At 43.2% G+C, this 20,794-nt stretch overlaps 1 protein-coding gene across 3 annotated transcripts in view; it reads left to right on the top strand.

The window, feature by feature from the left end:
* Positions 1-20,794, top strand: part of LOC124605379 (chitooligosaccharidolytic beta-N-acetylglucosaminidase) — a 223,903-nt gene that overhangs the window by 190,398 nt on the left and 12,711 nt on the right. For all 3 annotated transcript variants that reach the window (XM_047137017.1, XM_047137016.1, XM_047137015.1), the window contains exon 4: positions 19,632-19,964. In XM_047137017.1, the coding sequence (XP_046992973.1) occupies positions 19,632-19,964 (333 nt within the window). The remainder of the gene's footprint in view (positions 1-19,631; positions 19,965-20,794) is intronic.

Genomic DNA, 20,794 nt, shown 5'->3' with positions numbered 1-20,794 from the left:
CAGCACTTCTTCCCTTCCGTGCCGTATGTCTACATCTATCTACATCTACATTGATACTCCGCAAGCCACCCAACGGTGTATGGCGGAGGGCACCTTACGTGCCACTGTCATTACCTCCCTTTCCTGTTCCAGTCGCGTATGGTTCGCGGGAAGAACGACTGTCTGAAAGCCTCCGTGCGCGCTCTAATCTCTCTAATTTTACATTCGTGATCTCCTCGGGAAGTATAAGTAGGGGGAAGCAATATATTCGATACCTCATCCAGAAACGCATCCTCTCGAAACCTGGCGAGCAAGCTACACCGCGATGCAGAGCGCCTCTCTTGCAGAGTCTGCCACTTGAGTTTATTAAACATCTCCGTAACGCTATCACGGTTACCAAATAACCCAGTGACGAAACGCGCCGCTCTTCTTTGGATCTTCTCTATCTCCTCCGTCAACCCGACCTGGTACGGATCCCACACTGATGAGCAATACTCAAGTATAGGTCGAACGAGTGTTTTGTAAGCCACCTCCTTTGTTGATGGACTACATTTTCTAAGCACTCTCCCAATGAATCTCAACCTGGTACCCGCCTTACCAACAATTAGTTTTATATGATCATTCCACTTCAAATCGTTCCGTACGCATACTCCCAGATATTTTACAGAAGTAACTGCTACCAGTGTTTGTTCCGCTATCATATAATCATACAATAAAGGATCCTTCTTTCTATGTATTCGCAATACATTACATTTGTCTATGTTAAGGGTCAGTTGCCACTCCCTGCACCAAGTGCCTATCCGCTGCAGATCTTCCTGTATTTCGCTACAATTTTCTAATGCAGCAACTTCTCTGTATACTACAGCATCATCCGCGAAAAGCCGCATGGAACTTCCGACACTATCTACTAAGTCATTTATATATATTGTGAAAAGCAATGGTCCCATAACACTCCCCTGTGGCACGCCAGAGGTTACTTTAACGTCTGTAGACGTCTCTCCATTGATAACAACATGCTGTGTTCTGTTTGCCAAAAACTCCTCAATCCAGCCACACAGCTGGTCTGATATTCCGTAGGCTCTTACTTTGCTTATCAGGCGACAGTGCGGAACTGTATCGAACGCCTTCCGGAAGTCAAGAAAAATAGCATCTACCTGGGAGCCTGTATCTAATATTTTCTGGGTCTCATGAACAAATAAGGCGAGTTGGGTCTCACACGATCGCTGTTTCCGGAATCCATGTTGATTCCTACATAGTAGATTCTGTCTATCCTCTTACTATTCTTTTTCCCCTCCCTTGGGGAACATGTCTGGGGTATTGTTGGGAATGTTCTGCATTCTGTCGCTGATCTGCGAACAGTCTCAACTTTGTTTTTGACTCCTTTTTCCTTTCTTTGTTTCCCTTCTCCTCTCGTTCCTCCACTAAGGCGTTTGAGGATCCTCTTTTTTCTTCTTCCTCCTTGTGCGCTCCTTAAGGCCGGTCCACACGTCTGACACTTAAAAGGTGACTGGGTAACGCGTAATTCCCAACCCTGGATCGACAGGTAGGGTTCGGACGTACCCCCTGGTACAGGCCAGGCCCAGGGAGGGGTGATTGCCTAAGCAGTAACCTTCCCAGATTGCCCACCCTGTCAGGGGTTCAGGAGGTGTGACCTGAGGTACGAACAATCACCTAAGGCGGGTGCACCCCCTTGTGAAGGGGGCCCCCAGTTGGAAGGAGCGGGCCATCGGAGACGTTGGCAATCGTGGAGGATTTCCTAGTGATGAGTCAATCATCCTCTCCATCGACGTCGACGAAACGTAAATGTAATGAGGCTAGTCATTTGAAGACCCTTCCCGCTGCTCCACGATTCCTTGTGGTATCACGTACTGAAGATGGTCAATCCTTCGCCATGGTCAATCCATTTATTATTCAGATAGGTGTTGATGCCATTGCTGGCCCTGTGAAATCTTGCTCTCGTTTACAGAATGGCACTTTGCTTTTGGAGACGGCTTCTGACTCTCAAGCACAGCAACTACTTGCTGCCTCACTTCTCCATGGCTACCCTGTTCGTGCCAAGGCACATAGAACTTTGAATTCTTCCCATGGTGCAATTTACACCAGGCTACTTGACGGTCTAACTGAGGCTGAAATACAATCTTACCTCTCTGATCAGGGTGCCATTGCTGCCCATCATGTAATGAAAAAGGTCGATTCTTCCTTGGTGCCCACCCGCACTATTTTTCACCTTTGATAGGGTGGTGCTGCCGTCAAATATTAAAGCAGGCTACGAAATCATCACAGTCCGGCTGTACATTCTGAATACGAAGCGCTGCTACCAGTGTTATCAGTTCAATCACACTAAAACATCTTGTCGACACCCAGCCACATGCGTAACCTGTGGCAGGGATGCACACGAGGGCGAATGTCCGCCTCCTCCTCCCCGCTGTATCAACTTCAATGGCGGCCATGCCGCCTTCTCCCGGGATTGTCCCATGTGTCTAGATGAGCAGGTTGTTCAAGAGATTCAGGTGAAGGAAAAAGTGCCTTACCCAGTAACTTGCAAGTTACTGGCTGTGTTCTCCAGTCTGGCACCTATAGTTCAGTTCTTGTGACCCCTCGGTCCATGAAGGAAATGGTCACGCAGACATGCGGCCTCAAATTTGGCTCTCAGGTTGTGAAGTCACACGGTGTCAAGGTAGCATCGCCGCCCCCCCCCCTCCCCGTCCCCCTCCTGCTGTGCAGCAAACTGTCAAACTCTCGTCGAAAGGGGCAAAGCTACCCACTACACAACCGACAGGCAGGAAAGGACAGAAGGAGTACTCCTGCAGTGAAGACTTTCTTCAGCCAAACAACACCCAAGTCTTCCTCTAACCAGAAGGGCTTGAAGAAGCCTGCTAAAGACATATGGTCTTTTCGTTCACCAACTCGAAGATCCTGCATGATGGTGTCACCATGTGGTCACTTAGCCCAGCCGGCCTCTGTCTCACTGGTGCGCACCACCAACCGTTTTTCAACGTTGGACTCCGCAGACCAACCACACAAGCACGCTGATGCTTCTGTGGACCCCATGGAGCAGGATCCTCCTGATTCTGTGCCCTTAGTAGCGACTCTCCACCAGCTATCCCTTGGCCGCCACCGAGTTGACACCCATATATCTCTTCCTCCTCATGACTGTCCTCCAATGGAACGTTTGCGGCCTTCAGTCCCACGAGGATTTATGGCTGCTTCTAGCATTGCAACATCCACTTGGAATCTGCCTTCAGGAAACGAAACTGCACCCTCAAGACCGCTTTGAGCTTTCACATTGCTTACCAATTCGTTTTGACCTTCACCCTGAGGTCTGTATCCCATCTCATGGGGATGTTACGCTGCTCATATGTGATGACCTTCATAGTCAACCCATCTCCCTGACTACCCATCTTCAAGCTGTTGCTCTGTTGCTGTTCGCCTTTTCCTCCCTCACCTGACTTTCTCCCTCTGTACCATTTATGTATTTCCGTCCTTCGATGTCACGAGGGCTGACTTCTTCCAGCTTATTGGGCAGCTACCTTCACCGTTTTTGCTACTTGGTGACTTTAATGCGCATTATCCCCTTTGGGGTTCTCCCAGGGCCTGCCAGAGAGGTGCCCTCTTGGCTGACATTCTTGACCAACTCAACCTCTTCTGCCTTAACACTGGAGCACCCACATTCGTTTCTGACTCCTCGCACACCTATTCCCATTTAGACCTATCCTTTTTCACTGCCCAGCTTGCCCATCGCCTGGAGTGGTCCGTTCTTTCTGACGCCTACTTGAGCGACCATTTCCGTGTGCTCTCCGTCTGCTGACTCCTACCCCATCCACATGCATGCCCAAACGGCAGCTTACTGAGGCTGACTGGCAGCTTTACACCTCCCTGGCGACCGTCGTAGAACAAGATTTCCTCAGCTGTTACGACCAGGTGGATTATCTCACCAAAGATATCCTTACTGCTGCAGAACATTCCATTCCTCACACTTCCTCTTTACCACGTTGTGTCCCAGTCCCTACCCCTTGGTTGACTGAAGCATGCCACGACGCAATTTGTGCATGGAGACGTGCTCTGCACGTTTTTAACCACCATCCTAAGCTGGAAAACTGCATTCATTATCAACAGATGCGTGCAAAGTGTCGTTGAGTTCTTTGGCATAGCAAAAGAGCTAGTTTGATTTTATTCACTAGTTCTTTTAACAGTTCCACACCTTCCTCTGTCGTGTGGGCCAACGTCCAATGGCTCTCTGGAACCAAGATCCATTCCCCCATTTCTGGCCTGACAGTAGGTGCCGATGTCATTGTGGATCCTGTTGCTATCTCCAACACCTTGGGCAGCCATTTTGCGGAAGTTTCGAGCTCTTCCCCCCACCACCCTGGTTTCATCCATCAAAAAGGAGTGAAGGAGGCTCGGGCGATTCCCTTCTCTTCTCCGAATCGTGAGTGCTACAATGCCATCATCACTATGAGGGAGCTAGATCATGCTCTCAGTTCATCCCAGTCCTCCATCGCAAGGACAGATGCTATCCACATCCGGATGCTGTAGCTCCTCTCTCATGCAGGCAAACACTTTCTGCTTAACACATACAGCTGCATCTGGACTGAGGGCACATTTCCTGGATGCTTGCGTGAAGCCACCGTCATACCCATACCTAAGTCCAGTAAGGAAAAAAACCTTCCTTCTAGCTACCGCCCCATCTCTCTTACCAGCTGCGTTTGCAAGGTGATGGAACATATGTTTCATGCCCGGCTGGTGTGGTGGCTCGAGTCTCGCCATTTACTCACAAATGCACAAAGTGGATTTCAAGTGCGGCGTTCTGCAGTTGACCATCTCCACCCATGTCATGAATGGTTTCCTGCGGAAATCCCAGACTGTGGCCGTGTTTTGCGATTTGGAGAAGGCTTATGACACTTGCTGGAAAACAGGTATCCTTCGTACTCTTTACACGTGGGGCTTCCGTGGGCACGTGCCCTGTTTTCTTCGGGCAGTCTTAAAAGAGTGCGTGTGGGTTCTGCCTTGTCGAACACCTTTATTCAGGAAAATGGTGTGCCTCAGGGTTCCGTCCTGAGTGTCATCCTCTTTGCTGTCGCCGTTAACCCTATAATGGCCTGTCTCCCACCGGGCGTTTCTGGCTCCATATTTGTCGATGATTTTGCCATTTATTGCAGTTCTCCACGGACATGTCTCACTGAGCGGCGTCTTCAGCGCTGCCTTGATCGTTTTTACTCCTGCAGCATCGCCAATGGCTTTCGCTTTTCCACTGACAAAACCTTCTGTATTAATTTCTGGTGGCGCAAATGGTTTCTCCCACCATCTCTATACCTTGGGGCTGTTGCCCTTCCATTCGTTGACACTGTGAAATTACTGGGGCTCATGCTCGATAGGAAACTCTCTTGGTCCTCCCACGTCTCTCACCTGGCAGCCTGCTGTACGCCATCCCTCAATGTCCTCTGTGTCCTCAATGGTACTTCTTGGGGTGCCAACCGATCCACCCTCCTCCATTTGTACTGGTCCCTTGTCCGTTCTAAACTCGACCTGGGTGCATTGTTTATGCATCTGCACGCCCATCTCTTTTACGCTGTCTCAACACTATCCAACATCATGACATCCATTTGGCCATGGGTGCCTTTTACACCAGCCCAGTTGAGCTGCTGAACTACCACAGTGGCTTTCTCCTCAGCAGATATGAATGCCGTTTGTCTGCCATGCATGACCACCTCTCCTATGCCTCCTTCTTTGATGATTCCTTAGATAGTCAGTATGGGGCTCGTCCCTCTTCTCTGTTACCTCCTGGAGTCCGCTTTCGCCACTTGCTACGGCGGCTTAACTTCATGCACCACCTTTTCCAGTGGGTGTGAACCCTTCACCACCTTGGCTTCGTGAAGCACCCTTTGTTAACCTTGGCCTTCATTCACTTCCTAAAGATACTACTCCAACCTCGGTCTATCGCCTTCAGTTTCATGACCTTAGCATGGAACTTAGCGATAGTACCCATGTATACATTGATGGCTCTCGGACTGACTGTGGAGTCAGATGTGCCTTCATCATTAGCACCCGTGTCTTTTGATATCGGCTTCCGACACACTCCTCCGTATTTACAGCCAAGCTTTTCACCTTGCATCAGGCCACAGAGTACATCCCGCGACACAGCCGTCCCAATTGTGTCCTCTGCTCAGACTCATTCTGCGCCCTCCAAAGTCTTTGTGTGCTGTGCACTGCTCATCCCTTAGTGCAGCAGGTCCAGGAAAGCTGTCACTTGCTCACTCTTGGTAGTGCCAATGTCATATTTGTGTGAGTCCCTGGTAATGTCGGTCTGCCAGGAAACGAGGCTGCTGACACTCCTGCCAAGGCTCCAGTCCTCGTACCTCAGCCCGCGAGTACCTCTATTCCCTCCAATCATCTCTGCATTGCCGTCTGTCAGGAGGTGGTGTCACTTTGTCATCGCCAATGTTCCCTCCTTCACAGGAATAAGCTTTAGTTTATTAAGCCTCTCCTGGCACCTTGGATGACCTCCTCTTGGCCCTCCCACTGGGAGAAGATTATTTTAACTCAGATGCGTATTGGGCACTGCCTTTTTAGCCATTGTCATTTGCTCAGTGGCGCTACCCCACCACTTTGTATGCATTGCGCCCAAGTTTTAACTGTCCGCCACTTGCAGCTGGAATGCCCTTTTTTTTACCAATTTTTCCAGCTTGGGTTTGCTATCTGATTTATCAGCCGTTTTAGCGAATGATGCGTGAGCTGTCGACCGCGTTTTACTTTTTCATCTGCCAAAGCAATATGGCAAAGGTCATTTAATTTTTAGTTTTGGACCTCCATTTTTGTATGCTGTTTTTTTAGTCCTTTTTCCACGTCTTGTTTAGCTGTCTCCTATTCTGTCCATTGGGACTGACATATAGTCGTTTCTTTCGTCTCTGTATTTGTGTTCTATAGTTTTGACTTGGGAAAATATGACCCCAGTTGTTTTTTCACCCTAAAACAAAACAGAACAAACAAAAAGAACTCTGTTATGACCAGGACGAAAGGTTACAACTTATTGAGAACATTGGACAGGGTCCCAGGCACATTTTACTGCTGGTACATCATCTAACACACCAGTGTGGACTAAGATGGATAGACGCTGTGGGGCCTGTAACTTGGCCACGAAGATCACTTGTCAGTGCTCTGGATTTTTCTGTGGTCCTTTCAAAAAGTGGAGTATGTATCACACCTGTTGATAAGGTTCATGAACTGGTTAAGTCCCGAGATAATCCAGGGGTGTTTGAAGATTTGTAACTCACTGTGGGAAAAGTGCAGTATTGCCTCCAGAAGTGGTGATGATAGGTAGAACTCCTTCTTCAGCAGCTGTGAGTGTACAATAAGATTGTAACGTATGATGTGCTGAAGTACTGTTGTATTTCTAGTTTTAAAATAGTCCTTTAGATAAATTAGAGCTCTGTTGCACACAGACCTACCTGATATGTTTACATTTGAAATACAGGGTGGCAAGGTTAACATACACTCCTGGAAATGGAAAAAAGAACACATTGACACCGGTGTGTCAGACCCACCATACTTGCTCCGGACACTGCGAGAGGGCTGTACAAGCAATGATCACACGCACGGCACAGCGGACACACCAGGAACCGCGGTGTTGGCCGTCGAATGGCGCTAGTTGCGCAGCATTTGTGCACCGCCGCCGTCAGTGTCAGTCAGTTTGCCGTGGCATACGGAGCTCCATCGCAGTCTTTAACACTGGTAGCATGCCGCGACAGCGTGGACGTGAACCGTATGTGCAGTTGACGGACTTTGAGCGAGGGCGTATAGTGGGCACGCGGGAGGCCGGGTGGACGTACCGCCGAATTGCTCAACACGTGGGGCGTGAGGTCTCCACAGTACATCGATGTTGTCGCCAGTGGTCGGCGGAAGGTGCACGTGCCCGTCGACCTGGGACCGGACCGCAGCGACGCACGGATGCACGCCAAGACCGTTGGATCCTACGCAGTGCCGTAGGGGACCACACCGCCACTTCCCAGCGAATTAGGGACACTGTTGCTCCTGGGGTATCGGCGAGGACCATTCGCAACCGTCTCCATGAAGCTGGGCTACGGTCCCGCACACCGTTAGGCCGTCTTCCGCTCACACCCCAACATCGTGCAGCCCGCCTCCAGTGGTGTTGCGACAGGCGTGAATGGAGGGACGAATGGAGACGTGTCGTCTTCAGCGATGAGAGTCGCTTCTGCCTTGGTGCCAATGATGGTCGTATGCGTGTTTGGCGCCGTGCAGGTGAGCGCCACAATCAGGACTGCATACGACCGAGGCACACAGGGCCAACACCCGGCATCATGGTGTGGGGAGCGATCTCCTACACTGGCCGTACACCACTGGTGATCGTCGAGGGGACACTGAATAGTGCACGGTACATCCAAACCGTCATCGAACCCATCGTTCTACCATTCCTAGACCGGAAAGGGAACGTGCTGTTCCAACAGGACAATGCACGTCCGCATGTATCCCGTGCCACCCAACGTGCTCTAGAAGGTGTAAGTCAACTACCCTGGCCAGCAAGATCTCCGGATCTGTCCCCCATTGAGCATGTTTGGGACTGGATGAAGCGTCGTCTCACGCGGTCTGCACGTCCAGCACGAACGCTGGTCCAACTGAGGCGCCAGGTGGAAATGGCATGGCAAGCCGTTCCACAGGACTACATCCAGCATCTCTACGATCGTCTCCATGGGAGAATAGCAGCCTGCATTGCTGCGAAAGGTGGATATACACTGTACTAGTGCCGACATTGTACATGCTCTGTTGCCTGTGTCTATGTGCCTGTGGTTCTGTCAGTGTGATCATGTGATGTATCTGACCCCAGGAATGTGTCAATAAAGTTTCCCCTTCCTGGGACAATGAATTCACGGTGTTCTTATTTCAATTTCCAGGAGTGTATAATATTAAATGTAGTAACTTAAGACGTAATTTGTTGACAGTATGATTCTACAGGTATAGAAAAAAATGTTTTCTTTACACACATAATACACCTCGACATACACACCATTAGTGGTGTAACAAGCAACTAACCTGTATTCCACTTCTCTCAGTGTTTTGCAGCATTGCTGGTGTAATAGTTGCAATAGTTGCTCGAAAGTGATGACGCAGATCACAAACTAGTGTTAGTGTCTGGTGCACTTGTTCTTGATAAACACCCACACCAAAAAAATCAAGTGGTATAATGTCTGGGCTTTTAGGGGGCCATGTAGTCAATGAATTACCTCTCCCAATCCACCAATCTGGGAACTCACGATCCAGGAAATCCCTCACAATTTGTTCTCAAAGTAGCATTGTGTGCAATCTTTTTGAGACCTCATGTTATGAGGAAGTTGTGGCACTGGATGCAGTGCAACATGTCTATGTACATTGTTGCATTAACTGCAGGCTCTGCAAAGAGGAAAGGGGCTATAACCCTGTCCTTCAACAATCCACACCACACACATTGACTTTTGGAGAGTCACATTTGCATTCTCACTATGTGGGGACGGGGGTGTTTGAGATCCCCATATGTGGCAATTTTGTGTGTTAACCATGTGGGAAGTGGGAAGTTTACTGTACTTGGAGGCTGATATGAATCGTCATCCAAAAAATAGACCAAATTTAGGAATGCCTCATTTTCGTCTATTTTTCCCAGAATTGTCGCTTCAAATGCTTTCCACTGTGGCCTGTCCTCAGCCTTGATTTTGTGACAACACTGCAGTTTGTATGCCTGAATAAGGTAACTGTAAATGTGAATTAATTCAGCAGTGCCTCTAGAATTGCAGGCTTGGCATAGTGGCCTGACAGAAATATACACTCATTCCCAGAGCTGCTTGTCCCATTTCTTGATTGATACGTAAATGGGGTCGTCATAAGTCAGTTGCTGTCTATACCCGTGCTGAAAACAATGTTGTACCAGTGCAACAGACTTTAGCTTCATGAGTGAAAGTGCACATAACACATTCTGCCATGAAGTCCATGTGGCTACTGACATGTGTTTACATAAACAAAGCAGTTACACATCTGTACACTTGGTACCAAGTGCCACAAGCAGACATGGAAAATATTTTGTGTTATCATGCACGTAGAAGCAAACTGCCAATAAATGTCTCAGTTACATCTCTAGTTATTACATTTTATATCATTATATGTTTAACCTGGACACCCTGTACATTTATATTAACTAGGACAATATTTCATGGTGAAGTCAGTGGTGGCCCTTCACCACAGATTAGCAACTATCTCAAAAATTGGCCGTTTGTTAATCTTTGCCATTGTGTTTATTGCAGTCTTTTTGATTTTATTATTGCATACATTCCCCCATGTCAATTTCTGTCACTAATTGCATTACACCATGTATGCAAATTTTGCAGTGGGATATCTCTGGCTCTCCACTCAGCTTGGAACACCAAGCAACTGCTTGCGTTGCTTGGGCCTTATGCCAGCCCTGGTTATGAAATAAAAGCATAACCTCCACTGCATACTGAAAGGTGGCTTGTGGAGAGAAGATGTAGATGTAACAGTACATAAAATGGTAGTTACTACAGTATGTAATACATATTGTCACTAACCACTACTCCTTGAAAATGACTTCCTCCATTGTCCCCCCATTCACCTGGATGCAGTACTGTAGGTGTCGCAGGAAGGATTCCATGACATACTTGATGTATCGTCCACAATGACACTTAATTTCTTCACATAACTGCAAATGAAGTAATCTGGAGCTGTCAAATCTGGGGAAAGAGATGGCCATGTCACATTACCACAGTAGGGAATCATCCTCAAGCTAAACAGTGACTAAGAATCACTCATGTGCTAATGACACACACAATACCTCAACTTTTGGAGTCACATGGGGGCTTTTCACATAAACGTCATGCATGGATGTTCCTGACACCAGTACTGCAGGTTTTGCTTATTAAGATAGCCAGTCACACAGTAGTTTGCCTAATCGGATGTCAGCAGTTGATGGGGAAACAGTAACCATTGCAAGAATTTCAGTGCAGTGGGAAAGTCTTTTGCCTAGCACTGTCTCTCAGGTCTTGAATCACCTGCAGTTTATATGGATGAAACTTAACACTTTCACTGCCAATTACATAAACCTTGCCATTTCTTAGAGAGGACTTGCCAACAATGAAGATGAACTGATCTCATCAATAAGTGTCATTTTGTACTGAAAAGCAATAGAAATCATACCCCATCAAATGACAGGATTGGCAGTCAACTGAATTTTTTGCATTCTGTCAGTTGATGGGATTGATGTACAAAGTATTAAATTCATCCAGTAAGCCCAATGAACTGTTAAAGTGTTTGTGCATGTCAGGGTGCTGAATGACTACTATTGTGTTAAAGTTACATACATTCATTCCAAGTTATAATACATTCAAACACCTTTCTCCTAACTTGGTGACTGCTGGTTCAGAACACTACCTGTGGCACTCCACTGTCACATCCACCTGAAAATACTGTACCTCTCGGATGCAAATCCACAGATCACTGCTTAATGGCATACTGCTTGCCTGATTCCCTTATATTCAGCACTGTATGCATGTGCAGTGTACAATGTACATTTGGTCACAGTCATTTGCTGTGTTAGATACAGTATTCACCAGTATAGAGTTCAGAATTAATGTGGACCATACCCATTAAATCCAGTTTTCTGAGACAGGACTAGAAACGTAAATTACTTTATTAAAACTTGCAATTTAAATCATTGAGGTTTTGATGTATTTAGAAAGCCTTTAAATTGACTTCTATGCTATATTATTGAAAAAATTGGAAATTGGTGGTAAATACTATGGGTCCAAACTGCTGAGGTCATCAATCCCTAAGCTTACACACTACTATCTAACTTAAACTAACTTATGCTAAGGACAGCACACACACCCATGCCCAAGGGAGGACTCGAACCTTCGATGGGTGGAGCCACGCGAACCATGACACGGTGCCTCAGACTGCACGGCTGCCCCACACAGCACTATATTATGTCCACTAACTCATTATAGTTACTGCAGTGAAGGATACAATTTGATGATGTATGGCACTTAGTTCATTTACCCTTAGAATCTTTAAGGAAAATATGTGAAACATTTTATTATTGATATTACATCAAAAAGACACAAATCTGTTTAGTATTATATTAACATACATACCTTACATATCATCAGGTTAGATAGAAAAGTTGCTGATAAAACCTGTACAATTATTCATTTACATTTCTACTCTACAATTCACTCTTAAGTGCTTGGCAGAGGGTTCACTGAACCACATTGACTATTTCTCTACCATCCCATTCTCGAATAGCGTGCAGGATAAACGAACACTTACACCTTTCTGTGTGAGCTCTAATTTCTCATATTTTATTACAATGATCATTTTTCCCCACCTAAGTAGGCATCAACAAAATATTTTTGCATTCAAAAAAGAAAGCTTGCCACCCTAACTCAAGTATCATAACATTGCCCCCCCCCCCCCCCCCCCGCCGCCATTTTGTGATAACAGGAAAAGGCTGCTCTTACTTGAATTTTTTTTATGTCCTCCACCAGTACTATCTGGTACAGATCCCATACCATGCAGCAGTATTCCAGAAGAGGATGGACAAGCATAGCGTACACAGTTCGTTTAGTAGACCCGCTGCATCTTCTAAGCATTTTGCCAAAAAACAGTCTTTGGCTGTTCCTCCTCACAACATTTTCTGTGTGATCATTCCAATTTAAGTTGTTCACAGTTGTAATACATAGGCATTTAGTTGAATTGACAGCCTTTAGATTTGTGTGATTTATTGTGTAGCCAAAATTTAACTGCTTTCTTTTAGTGCTCATGTGAAAGACTTCACACTTTCCATTAGAGTCAATTGCCACTTTTCACACAATACAGTTGTCTTATCTAAATCATTCTGCATTTGTTTTTGATCTTCTGATGACTTTACTAGATAGCAAGTAAGACCTTAATTTGCAAGCAATGCAACAGTCCTGCTCAGATGTCTCCTAAATCATTTATATAGATTAGAACAGCAAAGTGCCTATAACAATTCCTTAGGGAATCCTACATTATTTTTGTTTTACTCAGTGGTTTGCCATTAGTTACTACAAACTGTGACTGTTCTGACAGTAAATCATGAATCCAGTTGCACAACTAAGATGTTACTTCATAGACACAGTTCTGTGTTTCCAAGAACAATATTTTCTGAAGCTGTGTTGACTGTGTCAATATTTTCTTTTCTCTGAGGTAATTCATAATGATGGAACACAATATATGTTCCAAAATCCTACTGTAAACTGACATCACTGATGTGGATCTATAATTCAGTGTATTATTCCTATTTCCCTTACATTTTGGTGCGACTATGCAACTTTACCATCTTTAGATGTGGATCTTTTGACAAGCGAATGGCTGTATATGATTGCTAAGTATGGAGGTATTGTGTCAGTATACTATGAAAGGAACCCAACTGGTGTACAGTCTGGTCCAGAACACTTGCCTTTATTGAATTATGTAAACTGCTTCACTACACATGGGATATCTACTACCCTGGTCACAACTGCATACGGAAGTATTTCTTCATATTCTTGTCATGAAAAATGTCATCTTTATTCCATATAGTTACACTGCTGGACCATGTGTTTAGCGGTACTGGAATAGTTTTGAAGTACAAAGCACAATGGCAGGAATGAATCATATAATTTCTCTTCTGTATACTCACTGGTCTTCTGTACTAATAAGATAGATTTTCATGCATGTTTGCTAGTCTGTGGAGGCCTTCCTTGTAGTTTCTTTTCTGGAGTAATCTCTCAAAATGAAACACAAAGGTGATCGAAAGTGGAAGATGATGTGAGTTACCAAACGAAAGCGCTCGCAGGTCGATGTGTCTGTGTCTTTGAATATGTCTGCTTGTGTCTGTATATGTGTGGATGGATATGTGTGTGTGTGCGAGTGTATACCCGTCCTTTTTTCCCCCTAAGGTAAGTCTTTCCACTCCCAGGATTGGGATGACTCCTTACCCTCTCCCTTAAAACCCACATCCTTTCGTCTTTCCCTCTCCATCTCTCTTTCCTGACGAAGCAACCGTTGGTTGCGAAAGCTAGAATTTTGTGTGTATGTTTGTGTGACTATCGACCTGGCAGTGCTTTCATTTTGTAAGTCACATCATCTTTGTTTTTAGATATATTTTTCCCACGTGGAATGTTTCCCGAGAGAGAGAGAGAGAGAGAGAGAGAGAGAGAGAGAGAGAGAGAGAGAGAGAGAGATACACCATGTTGAACAGTGACAACAGGTGAGGAAAGGAAGCTGGCCAGGGTAGGTAACTAGAACACTAATGGCCACAAGGCAGAAAAGTCCACTGGTGCACTTGAATTGTAGTCAACCCATATAGTTAATTCCAACACATGGCAGCTAAATTTCAGCAATAGAAACACTCAGTGTTGCTCACAGGAAAACTTCCCCAACAGCAAACCACCAAAACTAACCACACAGCACAAACGGATGTGGCTTGGGTACTTGAAACCACTACTCAAGTTGATGTCCTGGATCGGTGAACCATGAAGCTCGTAGCGATTGAACAGCTCCACACATGCTCCGACACTGCACAGGGACCGCCAGCGGACCCAGCTGGCTGGACCACATGGAGATAACGTACCTGGTCCTTGGCAACCAACCGACTCCTCTCAGATGCTGACAACATCTAAAATAGTCATCAGTGGAAATAACGCCAACTACACGCACAACCTGACACCAAGACCGAAGCCCAGCTCAAGCGATGCGTGGCGACCATTGTCGGGTGAGCCATGTTGACGCAGACCTCACAATTCCAACCTGACTGCACTAGTGCTGCATTGCAACTCCCCGACTGGCAGGTCCGGACTGTGCTCCAGATGCATTCCAACTGACTGGCAGCCCGAACTCGCAACCCGAACTCCCCTATGACAAACGACAACTGGGAAGCAATACCAGTCAAGCAAAGATACTGTGAGAGGGGATATATCAGTATGCACTGCTAGCATTGGTCACAGTCAGGCAAAGCAGCAACTCAGTGACAACAGTAATTTAAATTAAAAAAAGGGTGTAAAATACATGATGGCGGGAACACGAGCCAACAGAGCTCAGAAAGTTTCTTTGTATTCAGTCAAAAAGGCCAGCATTTTAAAAGTCTCAGCGTATGTATATGTATCCAGTTAACATATTGTGCTTGCAAGTCCCCTTTCCTGTTAATTATAGTGTTTTCCAAAGTTCTGATGTTCAGAAATTTATTTCTATATTTTAAAATGTCTGTGAGTTTGAAGCTTATTCCTATTTACTGATTTTATCATTATGAGGCAATCTTCCAGCAAGTAAATGTGTCATTCCTTTTTACTTGCTTTTTAAAGTATACCAAAGTCCACAGTTAGGCAAGAATGAATGCCCAGACCATAGGAACTTCAAATATACAGTTAACATTTTCATGTCAGGTCCTCGAACTCAAATTTCTTCAGAAGAGTCCACAGCCTCAATGTATCATCTAAATGATGAAACCATTTTAACCACTGCAGGCTGTCAGTTTTATTCCTTTGACACATCGTGTATATACATTATATTACTGGCAAGCTTCAGCCTTAGGCCATTATCAGATGTTTGCAACACAATACCAAGAGTGCAGCTGATAGATAAGATATTAGTTGGTAACATTATGCTTGCGTGTTTCACTTGATAATTAAATTACTCACATCACTTACGTGACATTGGTGAAACATGTGTCACATTTAAAAAAAATATTTTGTGTTTGTGGGGACAGACAGATATATTATGTTGAATGTTACAGATATGGTCTTGCACGTATCAATCAGTTAACAAGAGAAACTTTTATAGTACATCATGTAGCCAAAAACCTTACTAACAGGTAGCTTACTGACCCACGCAATTCATTTAGCAGCTTACTGTGTGCTTTTCTGCACTCACACATACACATAACTGTAACAAATCATGGGAACATGCATCAACCAAGGAGCATGCTAAGGCCTGTCATTTTGTAGAGACAAAGTTATCGCCTGAGGGAGCTGCATTCATTTGTCCAGTCTTGCGTACATGTCATTAATTCTTATTAAACTTTTTATATGATGGACTTCGACGATATTTACAATCATTATAGGCATAATTAAACTTCTGTTGTTGTTGGAATGATGCTAAATGGTCTTATTACATTGTTTTAAAAATGGCTTCAGTTTTATAAGCCACTGCTGAAAATAGCCTCTATGCCAATTGTCATTACACAAATCACAAAGTGGCACAACATTACTGTCCCTCGCTAGTGAGGACTTCACTCACTTCAACTCTGAATCCTCTAAAATGTGCAACTGTGCAGGTAAGCGTGGCTTTGTTCACATGTCTGAATGAATGAGTTGACATCTGTAAAATTAGTTCAATTAACAAACTCTATTTCTAAAAGCTGAGCAGGATACACAAATAGTAAACCATTAAAAGTAAATAAATAAAATGTCTAAGATGGAAGTCATTAAATAATCTTAGCAAACTCCAGAAAATTATAATATTTGAATAGGCAAATTAAAATTTCTTAATTAAACCAATTCCTTGTAGGTAAAGCATTTGTTTGCCTACCAAGTTTCATGTACTACTACAGTAAAAAAATCTGGTTTTATTATGGTATTGTACAATCATATTTGCCAGTGTTGCAGCCAAACCAAATTTCCAATCAATAGAGGGAGCTGACATGTTGTTGTAGACAATAAATAATTATATTTTATACAAATGTAACCCAATAAAGCCTCTGAAGCTCAATTACCTTTGTCATTACTTCATTTAATCACCTTGGTCAGAAAGTCATTTTGATGTGCTTTGAATTATCATTGTTCAATTAGTTTAAAAGCTATTATTTCCCCATGTGGTATTACAATGCTTTGTTTATGCAGCTGGTTGGAGTTGCTCACATGACTGAACATAATTTATAATGCTGAGAAAACCACCCTATATACACCCATGCTCAACTTCTGTTGTCCATTGCAGCTAACAGCACAACTGCATATCTGGCATACATACGGCCACTTCCTCCTTACCTCTTATGGCTCACCTCCCACCTGCTTCCTTGTTCCGCCCCTTCAGACTCATTATTTGTGACTCACTCTGGTAGGCAATATCACTCTGCCATTTCCTGTCACTTTGCAAACAGAGCTGTCACAAAAATAAATATAAAAAATTGAGACCAGATAAAAAGAGAAGACTGCTTACATTTAAGGAACTATTTCTGCCATTTTTGTATGGCAGTTTTTTGACTTTAAACTCTAACAAGCTTCATCGGTATCAATCAACTTATAGTTTCATGCGGGAGTGTTCTCTCACTCCACTGGAAAATGTGTACTTGCTCTGAAACAAAACAAACAAGACAGATGATGCTGACTTGTGAATTTACCAAATATGTGTAGTTAATTATGGTCACTGTCAAACAAGAAATAATTTTTGATTACGTATAACTGCATTTGTTACTTCCACTGCTCAGAACAATTTCACCATGTCAATTATTATTTTATTTTATTTTATTTTATTTTATTTATTTATTTGTTTGTTGTGAGACTGCACAGAAGCTCCTTTGTTTTTGGAGCATAACTATGTTAATGTAACTATGTAGTAAACTGATTTTCCACTATCGCTGAGTACATAAATTCTAATAGAACTTGTCACAACACAATAACACACATTAATATACCGTGACAAATAGTTACTTAGTAATGTGACTAAAAAAAGGTTCAAATGGCTCTGAGCGCCCGCATCTCGTGGTCGTGCGGTAGCGTTCTCGCTTCCCACGCCCGGGTTCCCGGGTTCGATTCCCGGCGGGGTCAGGGATTTTCTCTGCCTCGTGATGGCTGGGTGTTGTGTGCTGTCCTTAGGTTAGTTAGGTTTAATTAGTTCTAAGTTCTAGGCGACTGATGACCTCAGCAGTTGAGTCGCATAGTGCTCAGAGCCATTTGAACCATTTTTTTGGCTCTGAGCACTATGGGACTCAACATCTGGGGGTCATCAGTCCCCTAGAACTTAGAACTACTTAAACCTAACTAGCCTAAGGACATCACACACATCCATGCCCGAGGCAGGATTTGAACCTGTGACCATAGTGGCCGCGCGGTAATGTGACTATTTGAAGTTCCGTTTGTCAACGTATAAGATCATCGATCTTAAACATCCAGGATTTTTCTGATATTTTATCATTGGAGTAAAAAGTTGAGAGTGATCTATACACAAATGATTCAGAGAAGAAAAGCCTCTATAAAGTTTGATTCAAGTGGCACATACGGAACAAGGAATGAAAAGGAGACAGCTGTGAGATGGTGCATATTCAAATTTGAGCCTCATGTAGGCAGTCAATTTGTAAGAATGAAGAGCTACTATCACAGTGAATTTATAATAAATAATACATTGTAAAATATGAACTAAGCAAAAAAAAAAAAAAAATGAAGCCATAAGAAATAAAAATCAGAACTGACATCAAAAATATTCTAAAGGAACTTGAACTTCTGGATAGAAAGTCCACCTTACATTAATGTTACAATAATTTTAGTGATTTTGATGTGTGGTAGAGGTGTCATCATTGCTGCAGAAAATTTGATTCATAAGTCTTGAGTTAGACTGATAATAAGCAGTTTATTTTTGTGCTTCCAGGCCAGTATTATCATACATGTTACTCAAAGTATTGATGATGAAGAGCTGCCAGGTTTACAGTCAGAAGATGATGGGCATGATCTTTGTTGATATGTTGAGGTTTTCCAACACTGCCATTTGGTTGGAAACCCACGAGCATTTTGTCAGTGGTATGTGGCAGGAAATTCTGCATCCAGACACATTAAAGAGTAATGTTAAATGCCTTATGTACCACCACTTGTAATGAAGGAAAGTGGAAGGTAGTGCATTTGCCAGGTTGTCAGCTGTATACATGTAATGAAATTGCAAGCTATCCTGTTTGTCACAGTCATAACTCACAGAGAGAACTGAACAAATTTAGTCTTTATAATACTTAGCAGTCAACTTGTGGACGCAAAATGAAGTGGTTAATATGTACCATGTTAGGAAATGATTGATCTGGTCACAGCAATGGAATATTTGCATGTAATAACAGATCCACTTCATTCATTCATTCATTCATTGTGTTAAATAGATCTCATCAAGGAGGAAAACCCTCAGTGATATGAAACAAGTCAAAAGTACATATTAACAAAAGATAAGCCAATGATAGAAATTTAATTTGCTCACTGTATTAACAAGTAATAGTTCTATTACTGTAGTATTTAAGGCTATTCATGTTTATGCCAGCTGAATTTAACCAAGTAAATTATTTTGAAAAAAACTTCTGCTTCTGCAGTTATACTGAATAGCAGTTGTTTATCTCTTATCACCCATTTACTGTTCTTCATTGTATATACATGAAGATTGACTGATTTATAATTTTGCTTTTGAGTTCATAACTTATTTTACTCAGACAGCATATTCTGAAGATACTGCTGTAAAATAAAAGCACTTTCAAAGATTTGTATGTAGAAGTCATTCTTCAAACAATATTAGAGTAAACTTCTTACTTTCCAAAAGAAGGCAGATTGTAGATGGCTCTCTATGCTGCTCTGGCTGCCAAGCACTGTGTATTATTTTCAAATGTTGTATGTGAAACAACTTTCAAATGTTTACAGGTAAATGTAGCTGTAACGGCAGACACATTCTTTGGTGCACGGCATGCACTGGAGACACTGTATCAGCTTATTGTGTATGATGACATCAATAAGCAGTTGTTGTTGCTGTCAGAGATAAACCTTTCTGACAGTCCTGCTTTCCCACACCGTGCCATCGCACTTGATACTGCAAGAAGCTATTTCTCTGTTGCTTCCATCAAGAGGACAATTGATGCTATGGCTGCAAATAAACTCAACACTTTCCACTGGCATATCACTGACTCGCACAGTTTTCCATTTGTTTCTGAGACTTTCCCAAAACTTAGTCAATATGGAGCATACTCACCAGAAAAGGTAATTGTTTTTTTTAAGAATTGTGATTGTGTTTTTCCCATGTAAGGTTTCCTCGTTTTTCCTCATCCATTTTATTGTTTGTTATTTTTGCCTTTTTGTGGAAGTTATTCTTCTACTTGCCTCTTCCAGAGTTGTTAATTTCACACAGTACCTCCTTTTGGCAGAAATTTTTGGTAACAAGAAGAAATAATAAATTAAATTTTTCCTGTGTGTTCTGATTACTTTTCCCTGAACTTCATAAGGAAAGTGCTTGTTTAATTACATCTTCTTTAATAATACTTAGTGGTTTACATAATTATAATAATACATACTTCAATTACTTTTACATACACTGCAATGTAATGGTTAAGTGGTCTAAATAACTGACCTAATATTTACACTACATTTAGGTACTGGTAAGTAATTTTGAGTGAAATTGTATATCATTGCACTCTAATGAGGAGGGAAATAAAAGTTTCGCAAAACTCAATTACATTTCACTCCCGAGAATAGAGTTACACTAGCATCTCCTGTATTATTAACTGGAAAAAGCTGAAACAAGATCAGATTTCATCTCTGAGACATAGTATAATATCCTCCCATTGATTTTAATTAAGAAATCTGCCAACAGATGTGTGGTCATGTGCCACAAGGCCAAGTCTTGTTTTCACAGAGTTTAATTGAATTATTTAAGTTTGAAGAATGTTCACCAGTATGAATGGCTTCACAAGTTGTAACTTACTTTATACCTCCATCCAGTCATTCACCAATGAAAGAAGGTTTGAAACAAAGTGAACAGTCCTTAATGATAAATACAGGATCCAAACAATAATCATTCAAACAATTGAACA

Source organism: Schistocerca americana, chromosome 3 (genome assembly GCF_021461395.2).
Source record: "Schistocerca americana isolate TAMUIC-IGC-003095 chromosome 3, iqSchAmer2.1, whole genome shotgun sequence".
Classification (NCBI taxonomy): domain Eukaryota; kingdom Metazoa; phylum Arthropoda; class Insecta; order Orthoptera; family Acrididae; genus Schistocerca; species Schistocerca americana.
Note: the sequence above shows the minus strand (reverse complement) of the source record. Positions and strands in the feature narration are given on the sequence as shown.